This window comes from Rhinolophus ferrumequinum, chromosome 23, assembly GCF_004115265.2.
Source record: "Rhinolophus ferrumequinum isolate MPI-CBG mRhiFer1 chromosome 23, mRhiFer1_v1.p, whole genome shotgun sequence".
In the NCBI taxonomy this organism is placed as follows: Eukaryota; Metazoa; Chordata; class Mammalia; order Chiroptera; family Rhinolophidae; genus Rhinolophus; species Rhinolophus ferrumequinum.
Genome location: NC_046306.1, coordinates 9,389,925 through 9,407,765, shown reverse-complemented (window position 1 = coordinate 9,407,765; position 17,841 = coordinate 9,389,925). Strand labels below are relative to the sequence as shown.

Sequence of the window (17,841 nt, the reverse complement as noted above, 5' to 3'; positions counted from 1 at the left end):
GGATGAGCACACTTCTTACTTTCTTGTTTGCATTTTATAAATGAGGAAACTGAGGCTCACAGAAGTCATGACACATAGCTGGGAAAGGCAGAATTCAAACCTAAGACGGGTCAAATTCCAAGTAGACGCTATTTCCAGTCTGCTGCACCTTCTCCCACATGTGGTCTGCGCTCAGAAAATGTATGTGTGGCAGAGAATGGACAATATATTAATTGGTACTAGAACCCTGAGTTTTAGCAGAAAACATGTTAGCTGTGTTAGCTAATGTCTACTGTTCCCAGCCTCCCTCACAGCAATATGGGACATAAAACTAATTCCAGCCAACAGAATGAGAGTGGAAGTGGCACAAAAGATTCTGGTGTGTGCTCTTAAAGAGGTTGAATTCTACTTCCTCTTCTCTACTTCCCACTGGCAGGAATGTAGATACGATGGCAGTGCTAGCACAGCCACTTCGGAACATGCGATGGAAACTGCTGGCTGAAGATGGAAGTGCTAGAAGACAGAAAGAGTCTGGGTCCCTGACACCTCAGGTCACCATCCAAACCCAGACTGCTTTCATTCAGATGGATGTGAGAAGAACATTAATCATTTTCTTGTCTTGAAGACACTTGTTATTTGAGCCAGTCTTACATCATTGAACCTATATCTCACTAATGCATTTATTAAATGAATGAATGGATGATTGAATGACAAAGGGCACAGTCAGATCTAGACCCCCACATGTATAAAAATGTACAAAGATGAAACTCGAGCCTAGATTGGAAGCATAGTCCAAGTGCAGTGGAAAACTTCATGGCCAGAGGAGCCAGTTCCAAACCTGGTGCTTCTGCTGTCTTGCTGTATATCCCTGGGTAACCCACCTGCTCTCTCTGGTCCCAGCACTCCTCGGTTGTAAACCAAGCTTAGCAAGTTCATGGAATCTATGCAGTTTGAAGATGTTCATTGTTCTTTACAATTCCACTTCTAGGAATCCATTCCCAGAGAAATTCTCACCTCATAGTCTATGAACACAGGTGCAAGGATATAGCTTGGTTTGCGGAGCAAAAACTTGGAAATATCCTTAAAAGTGATTAAGTAAACTATGGAACATTCATGCTCCGGAGCGCTACACTGCTGACTGTGGCCACGAGGAATTCTCTGGTGCCACCTGCCGGCACAAAATGATACTGCAGCCCAGCCCCGAGGCATTGGGAATTTCCAGGCCAAGAGAGGTTCCGGGCAGCTGGGAGGATAGTTTGGGAAGTCACAGAGCAGGGAGAGATTTGGAAGGAAGGTTAAGGCAAGGAGGCTGGCCTGGGTGTGGAGGCTGAGAGCAATGACCTGGGTTTGAATTCCAGCTTCACTACTTCCTAGCTGGGTGAACTTGGGACGTCCTCTGAGCCTCTGTTTCTTCTTCTATAAAATGATAATCCTGGGGTCCAATTCATAGTTGTCTGGAGAGGATTCCATGAGAGAATTCACTCATTTGTTGAACCAACATGGGGCACCTATGAAGCTGCTGATTGATTGGGAATCTCATCTAGGCACTAAGGATATATCAGGACCCGGGTGCTGCCCTCATGGAGCTTCCAGTGTAGGGGGTGAAGACAATCAAGAAGTAAAAATGCAGATAAGATAATTTCAGGTATTGATGGCAGTGGAAAGGAAAATAAAGCAGGAACTGGATCTGTGTGTGTGGAGGCGTTGTGATAAACTGGTGCTTCTGGAAGGTATCTCTAGGAGGTTGGAGCAGAGGCCTGAAGGCGCTGTATCTTGTGCATATAGCGTGCACATAAAATGCTAGAAGAATCTGGCTCATAGTAAATGCACAATGAATGATGGATCAGCCTTATCACACAAGGAAAGGAAGTAAAGGAGTGATTGGACCCTTCCCAGGGTCTGATGCAGTCACGCAGTGCAAGAGAAGATTCCTTGCAGCCTGGTGGGTGGAGAAGCAGCTGCTGGCCCTGAGCAGACCCAGCTCTGGGAGGTCTTGGGCAAAGGACTGTCTGGGCCTCCGTTTCCTCATTTGGAAAACAGGGTGAGAATGCTCGCCTTGTGAGAGTGGGGAATGTTATGGGCTGACTATGTTCCCCCCACAATTCACATATTGAAGTCCTGACCCCCAGTGTCTCAGAATGTGAATGTATTTGGAGACAGGATCTTTAAAGAGGTGGTTAAGTTAGAACGAGATCATTAGAGTAAACCCTAAACCCACATGACCGGTGTCCTTAGAGGATGAGGACATTAGGACACAGACACACACAGAGGGACGACCATGTGAAGACACAGGGAGAAGACAACCACCTGCAAGCCACAGAGGGAGGCCTCAGAGGAAATCAGCCCTATGGACACACTGATCTCAGACTTCCAGCCTCTAGATCTGTGAGAAAACAAATTTCTGTTGTTTAAGCCACCCAGTCTGTGGTGCTGTGTTACGACAGCCCGAGCAAACTAATAGGCTGATGAGTGAATACAGACAAGCACAGAGGAGGCCCTCTGTAGAGCCTGGTTCCTTGGCCCAGAGCCACATGGCGCCTCTCAGCTGAGGCTGGGGCCTGGCTCGTGAATCCCAGGCATCTCTGCCGCCTCCGCGTCAGTTTTGAGATCACCGAAGTGACTCGGTGTGGCCCACGTGGTACCTCGGGATTGGCCCTGCCTTGGGGGACCCAGATCACTTAATCTCTGCTCTCCTCTCTGCTTCATAACTCAGTCATTCCAGAACTTCACTGTGGCCATTCTGTAAATTATGGGGTGGCTGGTATGTCAGCTAGGGACTAGTCGGGAGAACGGAGACTATGTTAGGAATTTCAAACAGAAGGGATGGAATACAGGGAATTGCGTGCACAAAGAATGGAAGAGCTGAGGGGCCAAAGGGCAAGATGAGGCACCCCAGGATGAGCTACAGCTGAAGGCTAAAAGGACAGAAGGAGGCTGTTGTATCAAGAGATCCTAGAAGCCTGGGCTAGAATCCTAGTGGGGTCCACCTGGTGGGAACTGGGACCAGGAAGAAAGGGCCTATCGGCAGGGACTGGTCCTCTTTGCTCTCACATCAATTTCCTGCCCTTCCCCTGCTCTGCTCTGAGTTATAGAGGGGCTGACCTCTGCTAGCTGCATTTCCCAGGCTTCAGGTCAGCTGACTTCCCAGTGGCCAATGGGAGGTACTGGTGGGAGACTGGAGGCCAGGACGGGAGAAGCCAGAGTATTTCTCCCTCTCTTTACACCTTGTGCTGCATCTCCATCAGTGACTGAGTCTCCTCCATGGATCCAGCTCCCGCGAGATAGTCCACTGTGCTTCTATCTTTGTTGAGTGACCACAGGCCCCCCGCTGCTGTAACCTTACCTCTTCCCTCAGTCCCTCCAGCTTAGAGATGGCAATTGCTTTCTGTTGCTGCACATCTTTGAGCTTCTTTGCAGTCTCTTGCTTGGCTTCTGGGTGCCTCCATCACTTCTGCAACCACTTCCCTGTTGGAAAGTCTCTCTGTTTAAATGCTCAGTGGTTTCCTGGTTAAATGGTAATTGATATGAGAAAAGGATATGAGAGCAAACTGGCAAGTGGCCAGCCCAGCCGGCCTCTCCAGCCCCTTCCCCCTTCTTATACATAAAAACCTAGCAGCCTGCAGGTGGGGAGAGGCAGCTGGGTGCTGGGGAGCAAGAGGTCGCCCTAGAGCCAGACAGTCCTCATCTTGTTCTCTCTCTGCCACTTGTCAGCTCTGTAAACTTCATCAAGTTACTTCCCCTCTGAGGCCTCAGTTTCCTTACCAGTCATGTGGGGATAAGGATCATACCTATTGATACAGTGCTGTTCTGAGGATTTGATGAGATGTGGCAGGGAAAGAACCTAGCCACCACCTTAAAAAAGAATAGGGAAGAGGAGACTTCCCCTATCATAGTAGTTAAAAGGCATACACCATTATAATAAAAGCAGTGGGGTGCCAGCACGAGAAACAGACCAGTGAGGCAGAGCAGTGCTGTCGGAGCAGCCCATGCGGGTAAGAGAACTAAATACACAAAGGCTTCCCCACAGCCCACCTGGGAAAGGAGAGATTGTTCAGAAGGTGGTGTTGGGAACCTGGCCCAAATCAAACTGGCTCTTTACTTCACACTGCAAACGAAGGTGGACTCCAGATGGATTAAGACTTAACATGAAGTGCAAACTTATAAAACAAGTAGAACTTATAGATACACACTGGAATACTATTCAGCCATAAAAAGGAATGAAATTCTGGGGTGGCCAGATGGCTCAGTTGGTTAGAGCGCGAGCTTTGAACAATAGGGTTGCTGGTTTGATTCCCACATGGGCCAGTGAGCTGCGCCCTCCACAACTAGATTGAAGACAATGAGCTGCCGCTGAGCTTCTGGAGGGGTGGCAGATGGTTCAGTTGGTTAGATCATGAGCGCTCAACTACAAGGTTGCCGGTTCAATTCCCACATGGGATGGTGGGCTGCACCCCCTGCAACTAAAGATTGAAAATGGCGACTGGACTTGGAGCTGAGCTGCGCCCTCCACAACTAGATTGAAGGACAATGACTTGGAGCTGATGGGCCCTGGAAAAACACACTGTTCCCCAATATTCCCCAATAAAATTTTTTAAAAAAAGGAATGAAATTCTGACACATGCTACAACATGGATGGACCTTGAAAACATTATGCTGCGTGAGGTGACATAAGTCAGTCACAGAAATACAAATAGTGTATAATTCATTTATATGAGGTATCTAGAGTAGTCAAATTCGTACAGACAGAGAGTAGATTAAAGGTTTCCAGGGGCTGGGGAGGGGAAGAGAGCGGGTATTGTTTAAAGGGTACAGAGTTACCTGTTTGGGATGATGAAAAAGTTTTGGAAATGGATGATGGTGGCTTGCACAGCACTGTGAATATATTCAATGCCACTGAATTGTACCTTTAAAATGGTTAAATGGTAAATTTCATGTTATTTATATTTTATCATAATACAAAAGCACCAATGTATGAAAGGCAAAAAAATTGTTAAAAAATTGTTTTTTTAAAAAATTTATTTTGATTACATCAAAATGAAGGATTCCAGCCAAAGGATATCATGGACAAAGTTAATAAACCTAGATGTCAGAATCTGAAGACACTGCAGTGTCTAAAATCTCAGTGCTTAGAATATACAAGAAACTTGCAAATAAACAACAGAAAAGACAGCAGCCCCAATGGAAAAAGGGCAACAGAGGTGGAGAGCAATTTACAGAAGAGGAAAACCACAAGCACGTGAAGAAGGCTCAAACTCATAAGTAACAGGAAATGCAAATGTAAACAACCAGGAGATATCACTTTATACCCAGGAGATTGGTAAAAGTTAAAAAGTTGAACAGCACCCAGATTTTGGTTTCAAAATCTCCATTCTCCACTAAAATGAACCAGGGCAGGGGTAAGAAAAGTAGAAATTGAGCCTGGAACATCTTATGCCAGAAAATAAGGAAACGCTCAAAGAATACTGGGGACATGGTGTAAGGCCACAGAAGCCCTCAGAAAGGAACTAACACTGGCCAATCTGGGTCAATTTCAGCATCAAAATAAATAATGGTCGTGATGGATTTAGAACCCATGGAAAAAAATAAAATCCATAGGTCCATAGTGATATATATGAATAAACAGATATATGGGGGTGTGGTGATTTTAAGATATGTCCACAAATTCTTTGACAGCCTCCTCTCCGAGAGGTGGAATCAAATTCACTTCCTTTTGAGTGGGCGCCTAACTTAGTGATTCCATTCTAATGAGTAGAATATGGCAGAAGTGAGGCTGTGTAGGAAAACTAGGTCATAAAAGGCATGTACTTCCTTCTTGCTCTCTCTGATTCCTCTCTCGGGGGAAGACAGCTTCCGTGTCGTGAGGACACTCAAGAAGCCCTAAGGAGAGACCCACGTGTTGAGCACTGAGCTGCCCAGTAAAGTAGCCACGAGCCACAGCGTTAGGCACTTGCAATGTGGCTGGTCCCAACTGTTAAATATACACTCCGTTAAATATATATGCTGTTAAATATACACTCCGTTTCAAAGACAGCATGAAAAAAAGATGTCAAACATCTCGTTAGCATTTTTGTGTTAATAGTGAGAACATGTTGAAATGAGATTTTTAGATACATTGGGTTAAAAAAACATATTACTAACATGAATTCCACCTGTATTTTTTTTTTCTACTTTTCAAACTGGGGCTACCAGAAAATGTAAAATTAGACACGTGGTTCCCATGTGTGGCTCACATTGTATTTCTACCGGATAGTGATGCTCCAGCCCCGGCGGAGCTTTCAGATGACGGTAGCCGCCGCGGACACCTTCACTGCCATTTCTGCGAGACTCAAAGCCAGAACCTTCCGGCTAAACCACTCTTGAATTCCTGACCTGCAAAAACAGGGAGAAAATGATTATTATTTTAAGCTGCTAAGCTTTGGGGTCATTTATTACATAGCAATAGATTGATTGATTGAGGCAAACATATAAATGGTTGGTAAAATCAGTGGGTGCAAGTCAGAGGAAGAACAGGATATTTAAATAGTTTCAAAACATCTTCTCACAAGGTACTTACTCATTACCCAGAGAAAAACAGTAACTGGACAGTGGGGAAACCCAGCAGATGTCACCTTGACCACCTGATCAATCTTAGCATCACCAGTTAACAGGACCAACAGCTCTCAGGTGCCTCCTGCGGGGAAGCAGCGAGGACACAACATCACTCACTCGGGTCATACCTGACAAAGGGGCAGAGCCTGAGCGCAAACATGAGGAAACTTCGGACAGACCCATGGGAGGCACATGCTACAAAGTAACTGGCCTGAACTTTTGAAAAATGTTAAGGTTATGAACGAGCAGGGAAGACTGAAGAACTACTGCCAATTAAAGGAGACCAGAGAGACCTGGCGACTAAGGGCAGAGTGAGTCGCAGACACCAGTCCACCTCGCCCCTAACCTCTTCAGCATGCATCTCGTGAGCTAGCGGTGCATATTACGTTCAGTGAGATGCACACCGTAGGTGTAATTTAGATTATTTTTGACAAGTGCATCTACCTGTGTCATCCCAACTCTTTCCAAGATACAGAACACGAAGTGGGCTGAATCATGTCCCTCAAAGAGATATATTCAAGTCCTAACCCTTGTTACTTGTGGATGCGACCTTCTTTGGAAATAGGGTCTTTGCAGATGTAACTGATTAAGATGAAATTATACTGCTTGAGGTGGGCCCTGAATCCAATGAGTGGTGTCTTTATAAGAGAAAGGAGAAGACACACAGAGGGGGAAGAGGGCCATGCAAAGACAGAGGCAGAGATTGGAACGATGGACCTATTAGCCAAGGAACAGCCAGGACTGCTGGAAGCCACCAGTCGCTGGAAGAGGCAAGGAAGGACCCTCCCCGAGTCTTCAGAGGGAGCATGGCCCTGATTTCAGACTCCTGGCATCCAGAACTGGGGTTAGAGAATAAATGGATGTTGTTTTAAGCTGCCTAGTTTGTAGTACTTCAGTATCGCAGCCCTAGGAAAGTAATACTGAACATTTACCACCACCCCAAAAGGTACCCTTGTACCCCTGCCCCGTCAATCCTGCTCATCCCTCAGCTTGAGGCAATCGCCGTTCTGGTATTTTCCATCATAGATTAATTTTGCTTATTCTAAAGCTTCATATAAATGGAATCATGTAGCAGGCATTCTTTCATTTAGTACAAGATTTTGGAGAGTCACCTAGATTGCTGCATCTCTCAGTGGTTGGCACGCCTATAATTAAAGTCAATTTGCTGGAGGAGGAAGCATATTTCAAAGTTGAGGAGAGGAATGGACAATGAGGCTGGAAAATTTCTCTTGAAAGCTGGGCTTGGAGCCTCCTGCCCTGCGGTCTCTGACCTCTCAGGTAGCTAGGCTCCACCGCGCTACCTGGTCACAGGTGTTAGAGGCAGAGGGAACGGCATGAGCAAAGGTGTGGGGGTAGGCATGCAATGTACTCGTATGGCTTTCTAAACTCAGACAAATAAGGTAATCCCTGTCCATGGGGACTGTTTTAAAGTTAGAAAAGGATGTAGGTCTTCCTTCCACCTCCCACCCAAGGCCCCCAACCCCCATCCTGGGGTAGACTTACTTTAGGGGCTCCCAGTGAACCAGCGACTTGGTGTGCATGCCTTGTGCTCTTGCATCTGGGCTTAGCAATAGACTGTGACAGACATGCTGGGGTGCCAGTTTGGGGTGCAAGCCCTAAAGAAGGCCTAGCAGCTTTCACTTCCACGCTATTGGGGAAGCCAGCTACTACATAAGAAGTATGGCTTCTGTGCTGGGGAGACCATGTGGAAAGACCACATGGCGTGGCAGGTTGGACCACGTGCAGGGGCCATGTATAAAGCCACATGAAGATACCACGTGAAGAGGTTACCTGTGCAGAGGCCACTTGGAGAGGCCATGTGGGGAGGGAGACACTCTAATGGAGAACCAAGGAGCTGAGAACTAAGCCGGGGCCATCCTCACGAAGGGGCCACACATGGGAATGAAAAAGTCACCTGGGCGTTCCAGCCAGCAGCCAGTACTGTCCCCTTGTGTCCTATCCACATTCCTGACCCACAGGATGGTGGTTTTGTTAAGCCCCTAAGTTTTGGGGTACATTATTACACAACAATATTCAGCGAAGCCCAGGCCCTAGCCTGCCACCGTTGCCAGTTTCTTACGACCCTTCCAGCGAGAGACTACCTCCTCCACCAAACATATGATAAATTCTCGAATTCCCCTCATTTATGTGGGGGTTTGCACTCCACACCTCCTGGCCTGCACTTGGCTTTTTTTCATTTAACACTAGATCTTGGAGATGGTTCTAGATGTGTGCTGTTCAATACAGTAGTAGGTAGCCACATTTAATTATGATTTAAATGTAATTAAAATCAAACAAAATAAAAAGTTCAGTTCTTCAGTCACACTGGCCACGTCTTGCATGCTCAGTGGCCACATGTGGCTGATGGCGCCCATATGGCAGCACAGCTGTAGCATATTTCAGAAAGCTGTACGGGACACTGCTGGTCTGGATCCTCTCCGGCAGTTACCTCCGTCTTTTTAGAAGCGGCATCGTATTTCCTGGTAACAGTAACCACTGATGTGATCTCACAAGTTTCTGTTATTACAAATGTCCATCGGTCTTTCTGGAGGTGTGTCTTTGTAGTGTAAATACGCAGTATTGCTGGGCCCAGTGATAGTTTCCGCTTTGCTAGCTATGGCTGAAGTACTTAAAACAGGAGGTCGTACCGCTTTGCATAACCACTAAAAGTTTTCCCACACTTTCAACATTGTGTGTTATTCACATTAGAAAAACTTCTAGCTAATGGTGAAGGTTTTCAAGATAAACAATACTGGGACACTGCTCTGCCGTGCCTTCTTTCACGTCCCAGTGCCACTGGCATCTTTCCATGTTGGCATAGGAAGATCTATCTACCTTGACTTTTTAAAAAAATTGTGGTAAAACTCACAATTTTAAGTGGACAGTTCAGTGGCATTAAGTACATTCATGTTGTTGTGCAACCATCTCCATCATTCGTCTCTAGGACGTTTTCATCTTCCCAAACTGAAACTCTGTCCCCATTAAACACTAACTTCCCATTCCTCCCTTCCCCCAGCCCCTGGCAGCCACCTTTCTACTTTCTGTCTCTCTGAGTTTGCTCTAGGCACTTCATGTAAGTGGAATCATACAGGATTTGCCCTTTTGTGACTGGCTTCTTTCACTTAGCATAATGACTACAAGGTTTACCCGTATCGTAGCACGTATCAGAATGTCCTTTTTAAAGACTGAATTATATTCCATCGAATGTCTCGACCCCATTTTGTTTATCCACTCATACATTGATGGACACTTGGCTTGCATCTGCCTTTTGGTTATTGTGAATAATGCTGCTATGAACATCGATGTACAAATATCTGGTCAAGATCCTGCTTTCAATTCTTTTGTGTATATACTTAGAAGTGGAATTGCTGGATTTTTCTTTTTTTTTTGAGGAAGAGCCATACTGTTTCCCACAGTAGCTGTACCATTCTACATTCCCACCAAGGGTGCACAAGACTTGCAATTTTTCCACAGCAATTTCTGCACTTATTTTCTGGTTTTCTTGATAGTACCCAACCTAGTGGGTGTGAGGTGGTCTCTGATTGTGGTTTTGATGTGCATTTCCTTAGTGATCAGTGAAGTGGAGCATCTTTTCATGTGTTTATTGGCCATCCATAGATCTTCTTTGGAGAAATGTCCATTTTGTGTCCTTTGCCCATTTGTAATTGGGTTTTCTATTGTCAGGTTGTAGAGTTCTTTACATATCTGGATAGTAACCTCTCATCAGATATGTGATTTGCAAATATTTTCTCCCAGCCCACACTGCCTTTCCAGTCTGTTGATTTTGTCCTTTGCTACACAGAAGTTTTTAATTTTGATGTCCAGTTTATCTACTTTTTCCTTTTGGTTGCAGTGCTTTTGGTATCCCTTGTCCCTTTAAATGGCTATGGAGTGGTCCATTGTGTGGTGGTTCTACAATTGGATTTATCAGCAAATTCTGGAGGTTCTACTTTCAAAATAGATCCAGATTTCGACCATACCTCCCCCACCACTCGCCATGGCCACCATCCTGACACACTCCATCCACCACTGCCTGCCTGCGCGACCCACTACCTCCTCACTGGGCTCCCTCCTTCTGTCCTTACCTCCAGTACAGCCCGTCCCCTACATGCAGCCAGAGGGATTCTGTTCGAACCTAAGTCAGATCCTGTCCCTCCTTTGCTCAGAATTCTGTGACTCCTGCTAACCCAGAGTAAGAGCCAAAGTTTTTACAGACCATATCACCCACAAAGCCCTGAGTGATACGGTCCCCACAATTTCTATGAGATCATTTCCTGCTACTCTCCCTGTACTCCACCCACAGCAACTGCATGGGCCAGGCAGGTTTCTACCTCAGGGCCTTTGCACTTGCTGTTCCCCTGCCTGGCAACTCTCCCCACAGCTACCTTTATGGCCCGCTTTCTCACCGCATTCATATTTTTGCTCAAATATCACCTCAAGGAATCCTCCCGACCACTCTAATTTAAAGTTAAAATACTCCCCCCCTTCCCATCCCCGCCCTGCTGTGTTTTTCTCCGTGGTGCTTACCAGAAAGTAACACGATGTATACTTTTTTCTTTATCTTGTTTATTGTTTGTCTTCCCCAAGGGGAATGTCAACTCCACGAGAACAGGAATTGTTTCTGTCAGGAGTGTCTCTAGGGCATGAGCCACAGTAGGTACCAAAAAATATTTGCTGACTGACTAAGTACAAGTGAGCACCTTCTGTCTGTTTGTTGGACAGTTTTTATTTCTTTCAACGGTCTGTTCCTGTCATGTGAGCAGCTGTCATATCCAGAGTCCTGACCTGTGTATCCCAAAGCAAGGGCCCAATGGGTCCCCATTGCCAAGGATTATTTAAATCCCTCTTTCATTCCTAGAGCCTGCCACATGGTGGCAGCAGATGCCCAGGCAAGTTTTGCAGCCAGCCCTGAGCGTCTCCCAGGACGCCCAAATTCCAGATCCCAGGACATTGGGCCTGGCAGCCCTTAGGCATCTAATCTCAGCCCCATTAGGCAGAGGGGGAAAGGCAGGCCTTACAGAGGAGGCATGGTGGGGAGAACCTCAGACATTGGGGTCAGGGTGTGTGTCTTGAAGTCTGGCTCTTTAACCAGTTCACTGTACTCTTGGGGGACATATTAACCTTCTCTGGGCGTTTCCCACCTGCCTCCTTTGTGAGGTTTCCGTGACCTGCCTTTGTGAGGCTAAGCGGAGGTCTGATTCACTCCCACGTGCTGCTGGGGCCAGTGTGGGAACAGCAGGCCCAGAACACCCAAGAGAGTGGGGACATCACCCCCATTTTCTAGATCAGGGACTGAGGTGTAGAGGGGATCCCAGAGTGTTGCAGCCAGGGTACAGGCAGCAAGAACAAAAGTCCGATCCTTGCTGCAATGCCACTGCTCCAAACCGCCTAGAGACAACCTCCATGGACCGTCTCTGATGGGTCCCCTTTCTGCCTTCTTTTTTACACACTGGGTGATCTCTAAGCCCCTCTCAAACACCTTGATCACTCTCATCAAAGCAGCAAAAACGTGGCTTCCTTTGGGCAAGTCGCCTCAGTTTCGTCCTCCAAAAAATGGGGCCAAGGAAAAGCTGCAGACTGGAAGGGATTCTGAAAGCAGTTTGCGGGCAGAGGAGGGCATGTATCTGGGAAGGACAGTGCCTGTTCCCTGCACGGCCCCCACCTGACTCCTACCCACCACTCCTAGCCATGTGAGTGAGCCCAGCCCCGGGCTTTCAGTGTAAAAGAGAAGTTGGAAATTTGAATTTTGATGTGAAGTCTCCCAATTTTAAAATGTTGGCAATAAATTCATTGAGAACAACAACAAAACAAAACTCCATGGGGTCAAACTGTACACATCTGTGGGTTGGACTTGGCTGCTGGTGGCCGGTTTTGAGACCCTGTGCAGCCCAGCTTCCTACAAACACCTACGCAGGACATAGCTGGGAGTGATCGCTGTGGGTGGTGTCAGGTGAATCACGGTTTCTGGGCTCTCGCTGCCTGCAGGGCCACTGGGTGTGCTCCGGCCCTCTGGGCCATAGAGGTTCAGCTCCCATCAGCCCCCTTCTCGGGAAAGGCTGAGCGTTCTGGTAAGGCAGCAGGCTGAGCCTGTTGAGCAACAGCCTTGTGAAAACAAGGGCTGACGTCACCCGTCACCCGAGCAGGCACGCAGCCTCCCTGCAGGACACCTAGGGTGGCACCGAGGTGGGAACTGCCACTGATTTTACTTTCAGGCCAGAAGAGGGAATCTTGGGCAGGGAAGGGAGGAAAGCAAGGGCTCAGTATTTGGTGGGCACACTTCCATTCCAGAGGCCAGAAGGGCAAGACCTGATGGGACTGAGTCTCATCCTTCGGGGCCAGTCCCCGCGGTCTGGGTTCCTTTTTGACTCACTGTGTGATCCCGGGCCACTCTTCTCTGGACCTCATTTTTTCCATTCAGAGAATGGGGTTCACATCGCCAGACTTGCTAGGATTTATTACAAACCCAAAGGGGAAGATCAGCCTGGAGAGATTTTAATCCTTCCCACCCCTTTAATGTGAACTTGAGCAGGCGCACTTAGCTCTGCTGGGCCTCAGCTTCCTCATTTGTAAAGTGGACATTAATAACAGGACCCGATTCCTCTAAATAATCAGGATTAAATGAGTTTAAATATAAAAGAGCTTAAAATGTGGTTCAGAGAAGGTGGAAGATTGGCTTGAGGACACACAACAAATCTTCCAATTAGCTTCAGACCCCACCAAGTCTCACTGTTTCTCCAGTTTGGGAGGCAGCTGCTGAGGCTCAGAGATGGGAGCCATCCTGCCTGAGGTCACACAGCCCAGCTACTGGAAGACCTCATCTTCTTCTCAGCCTCCCTCATCTGTTGAGCGCCTTCTGCGTGCCAGGCACTGTGTTAGGCAATGGGGAACAGCAGTGGACAAAACAAAAATCCCTGCCCTGGTGGGGCTGACACGGGGAGGGGGCAGCAGGGACAGAAAGCAAGATGAGTGCTTGGAATGATTTCGATAGTAATAAGAACAGTCAAGGGAATAAAGCAGGGGCGTGAAAGGAGCAAGTAAGGGCCTGGGGCATTTGATGGGGGCGTCAGAAAGGGCTCCTTCGAGGTGCTAACCTTTTGGCTGAGCCTTGGGCAGAGTTGGGGGGACAGTCTTCTTGGTCCCGAGGGAACAGCAAGTGCACTCATTCACCGGTAAATTTTGGGCATGCCCAGCCCAGGAGCTCCAGTACTGAAGGGACAGTCTTCACGTGCAGTCAGGCTGGGGTGGGGGCAGACAACTAGGACAATGGTAGCTGGAGATAAGGGCCAGGAAGGAAGTTCACTAGCAAGTGGAGCAGGGAGGGCATCTCGGAGGTGGTGGGCCTCAAGCTCAGAACTGAGTGTCCCACTTTGCATCTCGGAAGGCCTGGCTGGGGGGCCCTGGGGCCTTGGATCCCTCCCTGGTGCTGGGAAGGCCCGGAAAGCTAGGAGGCCAGGCAGGCGTTTCATCCTGCCCCGCCCTGCCCCCCACCCCTCAAGGGCGCTCTCGGAGATGTCATTTCTCCAGCTCTCCAGGGCAGAGGTCACCCCAGCTCAGCAGATAACGTTGAAGGTTGAGCAATGCCTGCTTGCCCGCCAGGGCTGGGGTCAGTGGGCCGGGGGTCAGCCCCACGCAGGCTGGGAGCTCCTGCCTGGGCCTGAGTGACAGGGGTAGGCCCAAGGAGCTGCCCAAATGGCCTAGGAATGGGGCCGGAGAGGGCAAGGGGCTGCTTGAGCCCGCTCATCAGGGAGGGCCTCAGGTGTACGTCTAAATCCAGGATGGGACATGGCCCATTTGCCCAGCTTTGAACCAGGGGCAGCAAAAGCCTCCTTCTGGCAAGACGGAAAAGTGAACCCCAGGTCCAGGTTCACCCACAGTGTACAATGGGGACTTGGTAAAAATGGAGGAAGTCCCTTCTCTGTCCTGCACGGCCCCCAGTGGGTGCTGGTTTGACCCCCCCCCACCTACCCAGCCTCAGAAACAGGTTTTGTGGCCTTGAGTTGGCAGATAGGGCGCCTGGAAAAGGGGTTTGCTTTAGAGACTAATGGGGGACATGAAGCCATGTGGCCTTAGGTATGCCAGGCCCCCTCTGGTCCTCTTTGCGCCCTCTGGGGGAGGTCCTTGTTTCTGATGTGCCTCCCAGAGTGGACTTAAAACTAAGACTTATGTTTGGTCGTCTGTGGTGGAGACAGTGATACAACTAAAAGGAACAGTAAGGATACCTTCATGGAACTCAGGGAAGTGAAGTGACTCGCCCAAGTTACACAGCGTGGCAGAGCCGAGCACCCTGCCCCTTCCACCCTCCTGACAGCCCAGGTCAGGGCGGGGTGGGGCTGGAGAAGACCCAGGTGTGGTCTAAGGGGGCGGGCAGGTGCGATGGGTGGGGCTGGGGGGCGCGGCCAACCCGGGCAGAAGCTCCAGTGGAGCGCGCCCCTGACCTGCCCGTTCCCCTCCAAAGTCCTCCTATTGAAAGTGGCTTTAAGAGAAGAGTCGCCACAGGCGCGTTATGTCCTAAGAGCGGGGGATAGGGGCGAGTTTAGGGGCGGGGCCACATCCGGGAGATGGGTTACCTCCCCAGAAGCCAGAGCTGGGGCTTGAGGTCTCCAGGATCCCGCCTAGGGAGCACCCTCTCTTTGGGGCGTCGGGGCTGGACGCCGCGGATCCTGAAGCCACCGCCTCCTCCAGCAGGGGGCGGGCCGCCGCCGTGTTTTGGGTGGGGGAAGGAGATCGCGCTGCCCCGTCCGGGGTTCCACCCCCCCCTTCCAGTACAGCCTACAGCCCAGAGGGGGCGGTCTGGGGGCGGGGTCGTTCCTCCCCTTCTCGCTCCCAATCCCGGGGCCGTCTGGTGGGAGTGGGCAGGGGGCGTGAAGCTGCCCCCCTCGAACCCCAGGACCCCTGAGGGCGCGCCCCTGGTCTCCTGTTAGACTGCCGACCTCCCGGGGGTCTCAGGCGGCCCCGGTGTGCCTGTGTCCCGGCGGCGGCGGGAGGGGCCGGGGAGGCCGCCAGGCCGTGACGCAGCCGTTGCCATGGGCCGCCTTATAAATAACCGGGCTCAGGAGAAACTTTAGCGAGTCAGAGCCGCGCACGGGACCGGGAAGGGGACCCAACCGAGGGTCCAGCCGCCAGCCCCCGCACTAGTAGCGGCCACCCCGGCACCACCAGCAGCAACAGAAGCAACAGCAGCAGCAGCAACAGCAGCAGCAGCAGCGACACAGCGGCGACAGTTTGCAGCCAGGAGGCCGCGCCACCTGCGGGCCGGCCGGAGCGGGCAGCGCCAAGCCCCCTCCCTGGGCACCCGCGTTCATGCAACGCCTGGTGGCCTGGGACCCAGCATGTCTCCCCCTGCCGCCGCCGCCTGCCTTTAAATCCATGGAAGTGGCCAACTTCTACTACGAGGCGGACTGCTTGGCTGCTGCGTACGGCGGCAAGGCGGCCCCCGCGGCGCCCCCCGCGGCCAGACCTGGGCCGCGCCCCCCCGCCGGCGAGCTGGGTAGCATCGGCGACCACGAGCGCGCCATCGACTTCAGCCCGTACCTGGAGCCGCTGGGCGCGCCGCAGGCCCCGGCGCCGGCCACGGCCACGGACACCTTCGAGGCGGCTCCGCCCGCGCCCGCCTCCGCGCCCGCCTCCTCCGGGCAGCACCACGACTTCCTTTCCGACCTCTTCTCCGACGACTACGGGGGCAAGAACTGCAAGAAGGCGGGAGAGTACAGCTACGTGAGCCTGGGGCGCCTGGGGGCCGCCAAGGGTGCGCTGCACCCGGCTTGCTTTGCGCCCCTGCACCCGCCGCCTCCGCCGCCGCCACCGCAGCCCTCGGAGCTCAAGGCGGAGCCGGGCTTCGAGTCCGCGGACTGCAAGCGGAAGGAGGAGGCTGGAGCGCCGGGCGGCGGCGGCGGCGCAGGCATGGCGGCCGGCTTCCCGTACGCGCTGCGCGCCTACCTCGGCTACCAGGCGGTGCCGAGCGGCAGCAGCGGGAGCCTGTCCACGTCCTCGTCGTCCAGCCCGCCCGGCACGCCGAGCCCCGCCGACGCCAAGGCGCCCCCGGCCGCCTGCTACGGGGGGGCGGTGCCGGCGCCCTCACAGGTCAAGAGCAAGGCCAAGAAGACCGTGGACAAGCACAGCGACGAGTACAAGATCCGGCGGGAGCGCAACAACATCGCCGTGCGCAAGAGCCGCGACAAGGCCAAGATGCGCAATCTGGAGACCCAGCACAAGGTCCTGGAGCTCACGGCTGAGAACGAGCGGCTCCAGAAGAAGGTGGAGCAGCTGTCGCGCGAGCTCAGCACCCTGCGGAACTTGTTCAAGCAGCTGCCGGAGCCCTTGCTCGCCTCGTCCGGCCACTGCTAGCGCGACCCCCGCGCGCGTCCCCCTGCCGGCCGGCCTCCGCGCTGCCGGGCGCGCCGCGGCCGCGAGACTCCGGGAAGCGCCCGCGCTCCCGCTCCCGCCCCCGCCCCCGGTGGCGCCGGCAAAACTTTGGCACTGGGGCACTTGGCAGCGCGGGGAGCTCGTCGGTAATTTTAATATTTTATTATATATATATATCTATATTTTTGTCCACATCAACAGCACAAGCGGATGGGGCGCCCGCCCGTGGTATTTAAAGAAGAAATGTCTGTGTACAGATGAATGATAAACTCTGGCTCTCCCGCTGCCCCTTCTCCAGGCGCCGGCGGGCGGGCCGGTTTCGAAGTTGATGCAATCGGCTTAAACATGGCTGAACGCGTGTGTACACGGGACTGACGCAACCCACGTGTAACTGTCAGCCGTGCCCTGAGTAATAGCTTAAAGATGTTTCTCCCGGCTTGTTGCTGTTGATGTTGTTGTTTTTGGTCTTTTTTTGTATTATAAAAAATAATCTATTTCTATGAGAAAAGACGCGTCTGTATATTTGGGAATCTTTTCCGTTTCAAGCATTAAGAACACTTTTAATAAACTTTTTTTTTTTGAGAATGGTTAAAAAGCCTTTTGGGGGCAGTAGTTGGCTTTTGATTTTTTTCTTTAGTTTGGATTTCTATGATTTTATTTTTGCTTTTCTGGTGTGGGGGTTTGTTATGCGTGGGGGGGGCTGCTAATATTTTTGGCTTTTTTGGTGGTTGGGAAGGGGTGTTGCAGCTGTTTTTCCTCCTCTTCTGCCACACTCCCCCCAGGGCCTGTGTTTGGAGAAGGGGATACAAGCCTTGGGGGGAGGGGCAGAAAAGTGCTGGGTCAGGCTTTCAGGGTGACTCAGGGTCCCTGGGTGCTGGGGAGGAGTGACTGGGAACCCCGCTTGGGGAGGGG

General features: G+C 51.0%; 2 protein-coding genes across 3 annotated transcripts in view; both read left to right on the top strand.

Annotated features, from left to right (window-relative positions):
* Nucleotides 1-17,841, top strand: part of LOC117015781 (uncharacterized) — a 153,680-nt gene that overhangs the window by 8,151 nt on the left and 127,688 nt on the right. Inside the window, exon 5 of one of the 2 annotated variants that reach the window (XM_033094553.1) lies at nt 416-1,462. The exons of the other annotated variant lie outside the window; for it this stretch is intronic. Coding sequence (XP_032950444.1) covers nt 416-481 — 66 coding nt within the window. The 3' untranslated portion in view covers nt 482-1,462. Of the gene's footprint in view, nt 1-415; nt 1,463-17,841 lie in introns of those variants that run through there. 2 annotated transcript variants of the gene reach the window in all.
* CEBPB (CCAAT enhancer binding protein beta) lies at nt 15,380-17,514 on the top strand. Its single transcript, XM_033094548.1, has one exon. It carries the CDS (start codon nt 15,868-15,870, stop codon nt 16,909-16,911), a length of 1,044 nt encoding a protein of 347 aa, XP_032950439.1. The 5' UTR covers nt 15,380-15,867; the 3' UTR covers nt 16,912-17,514.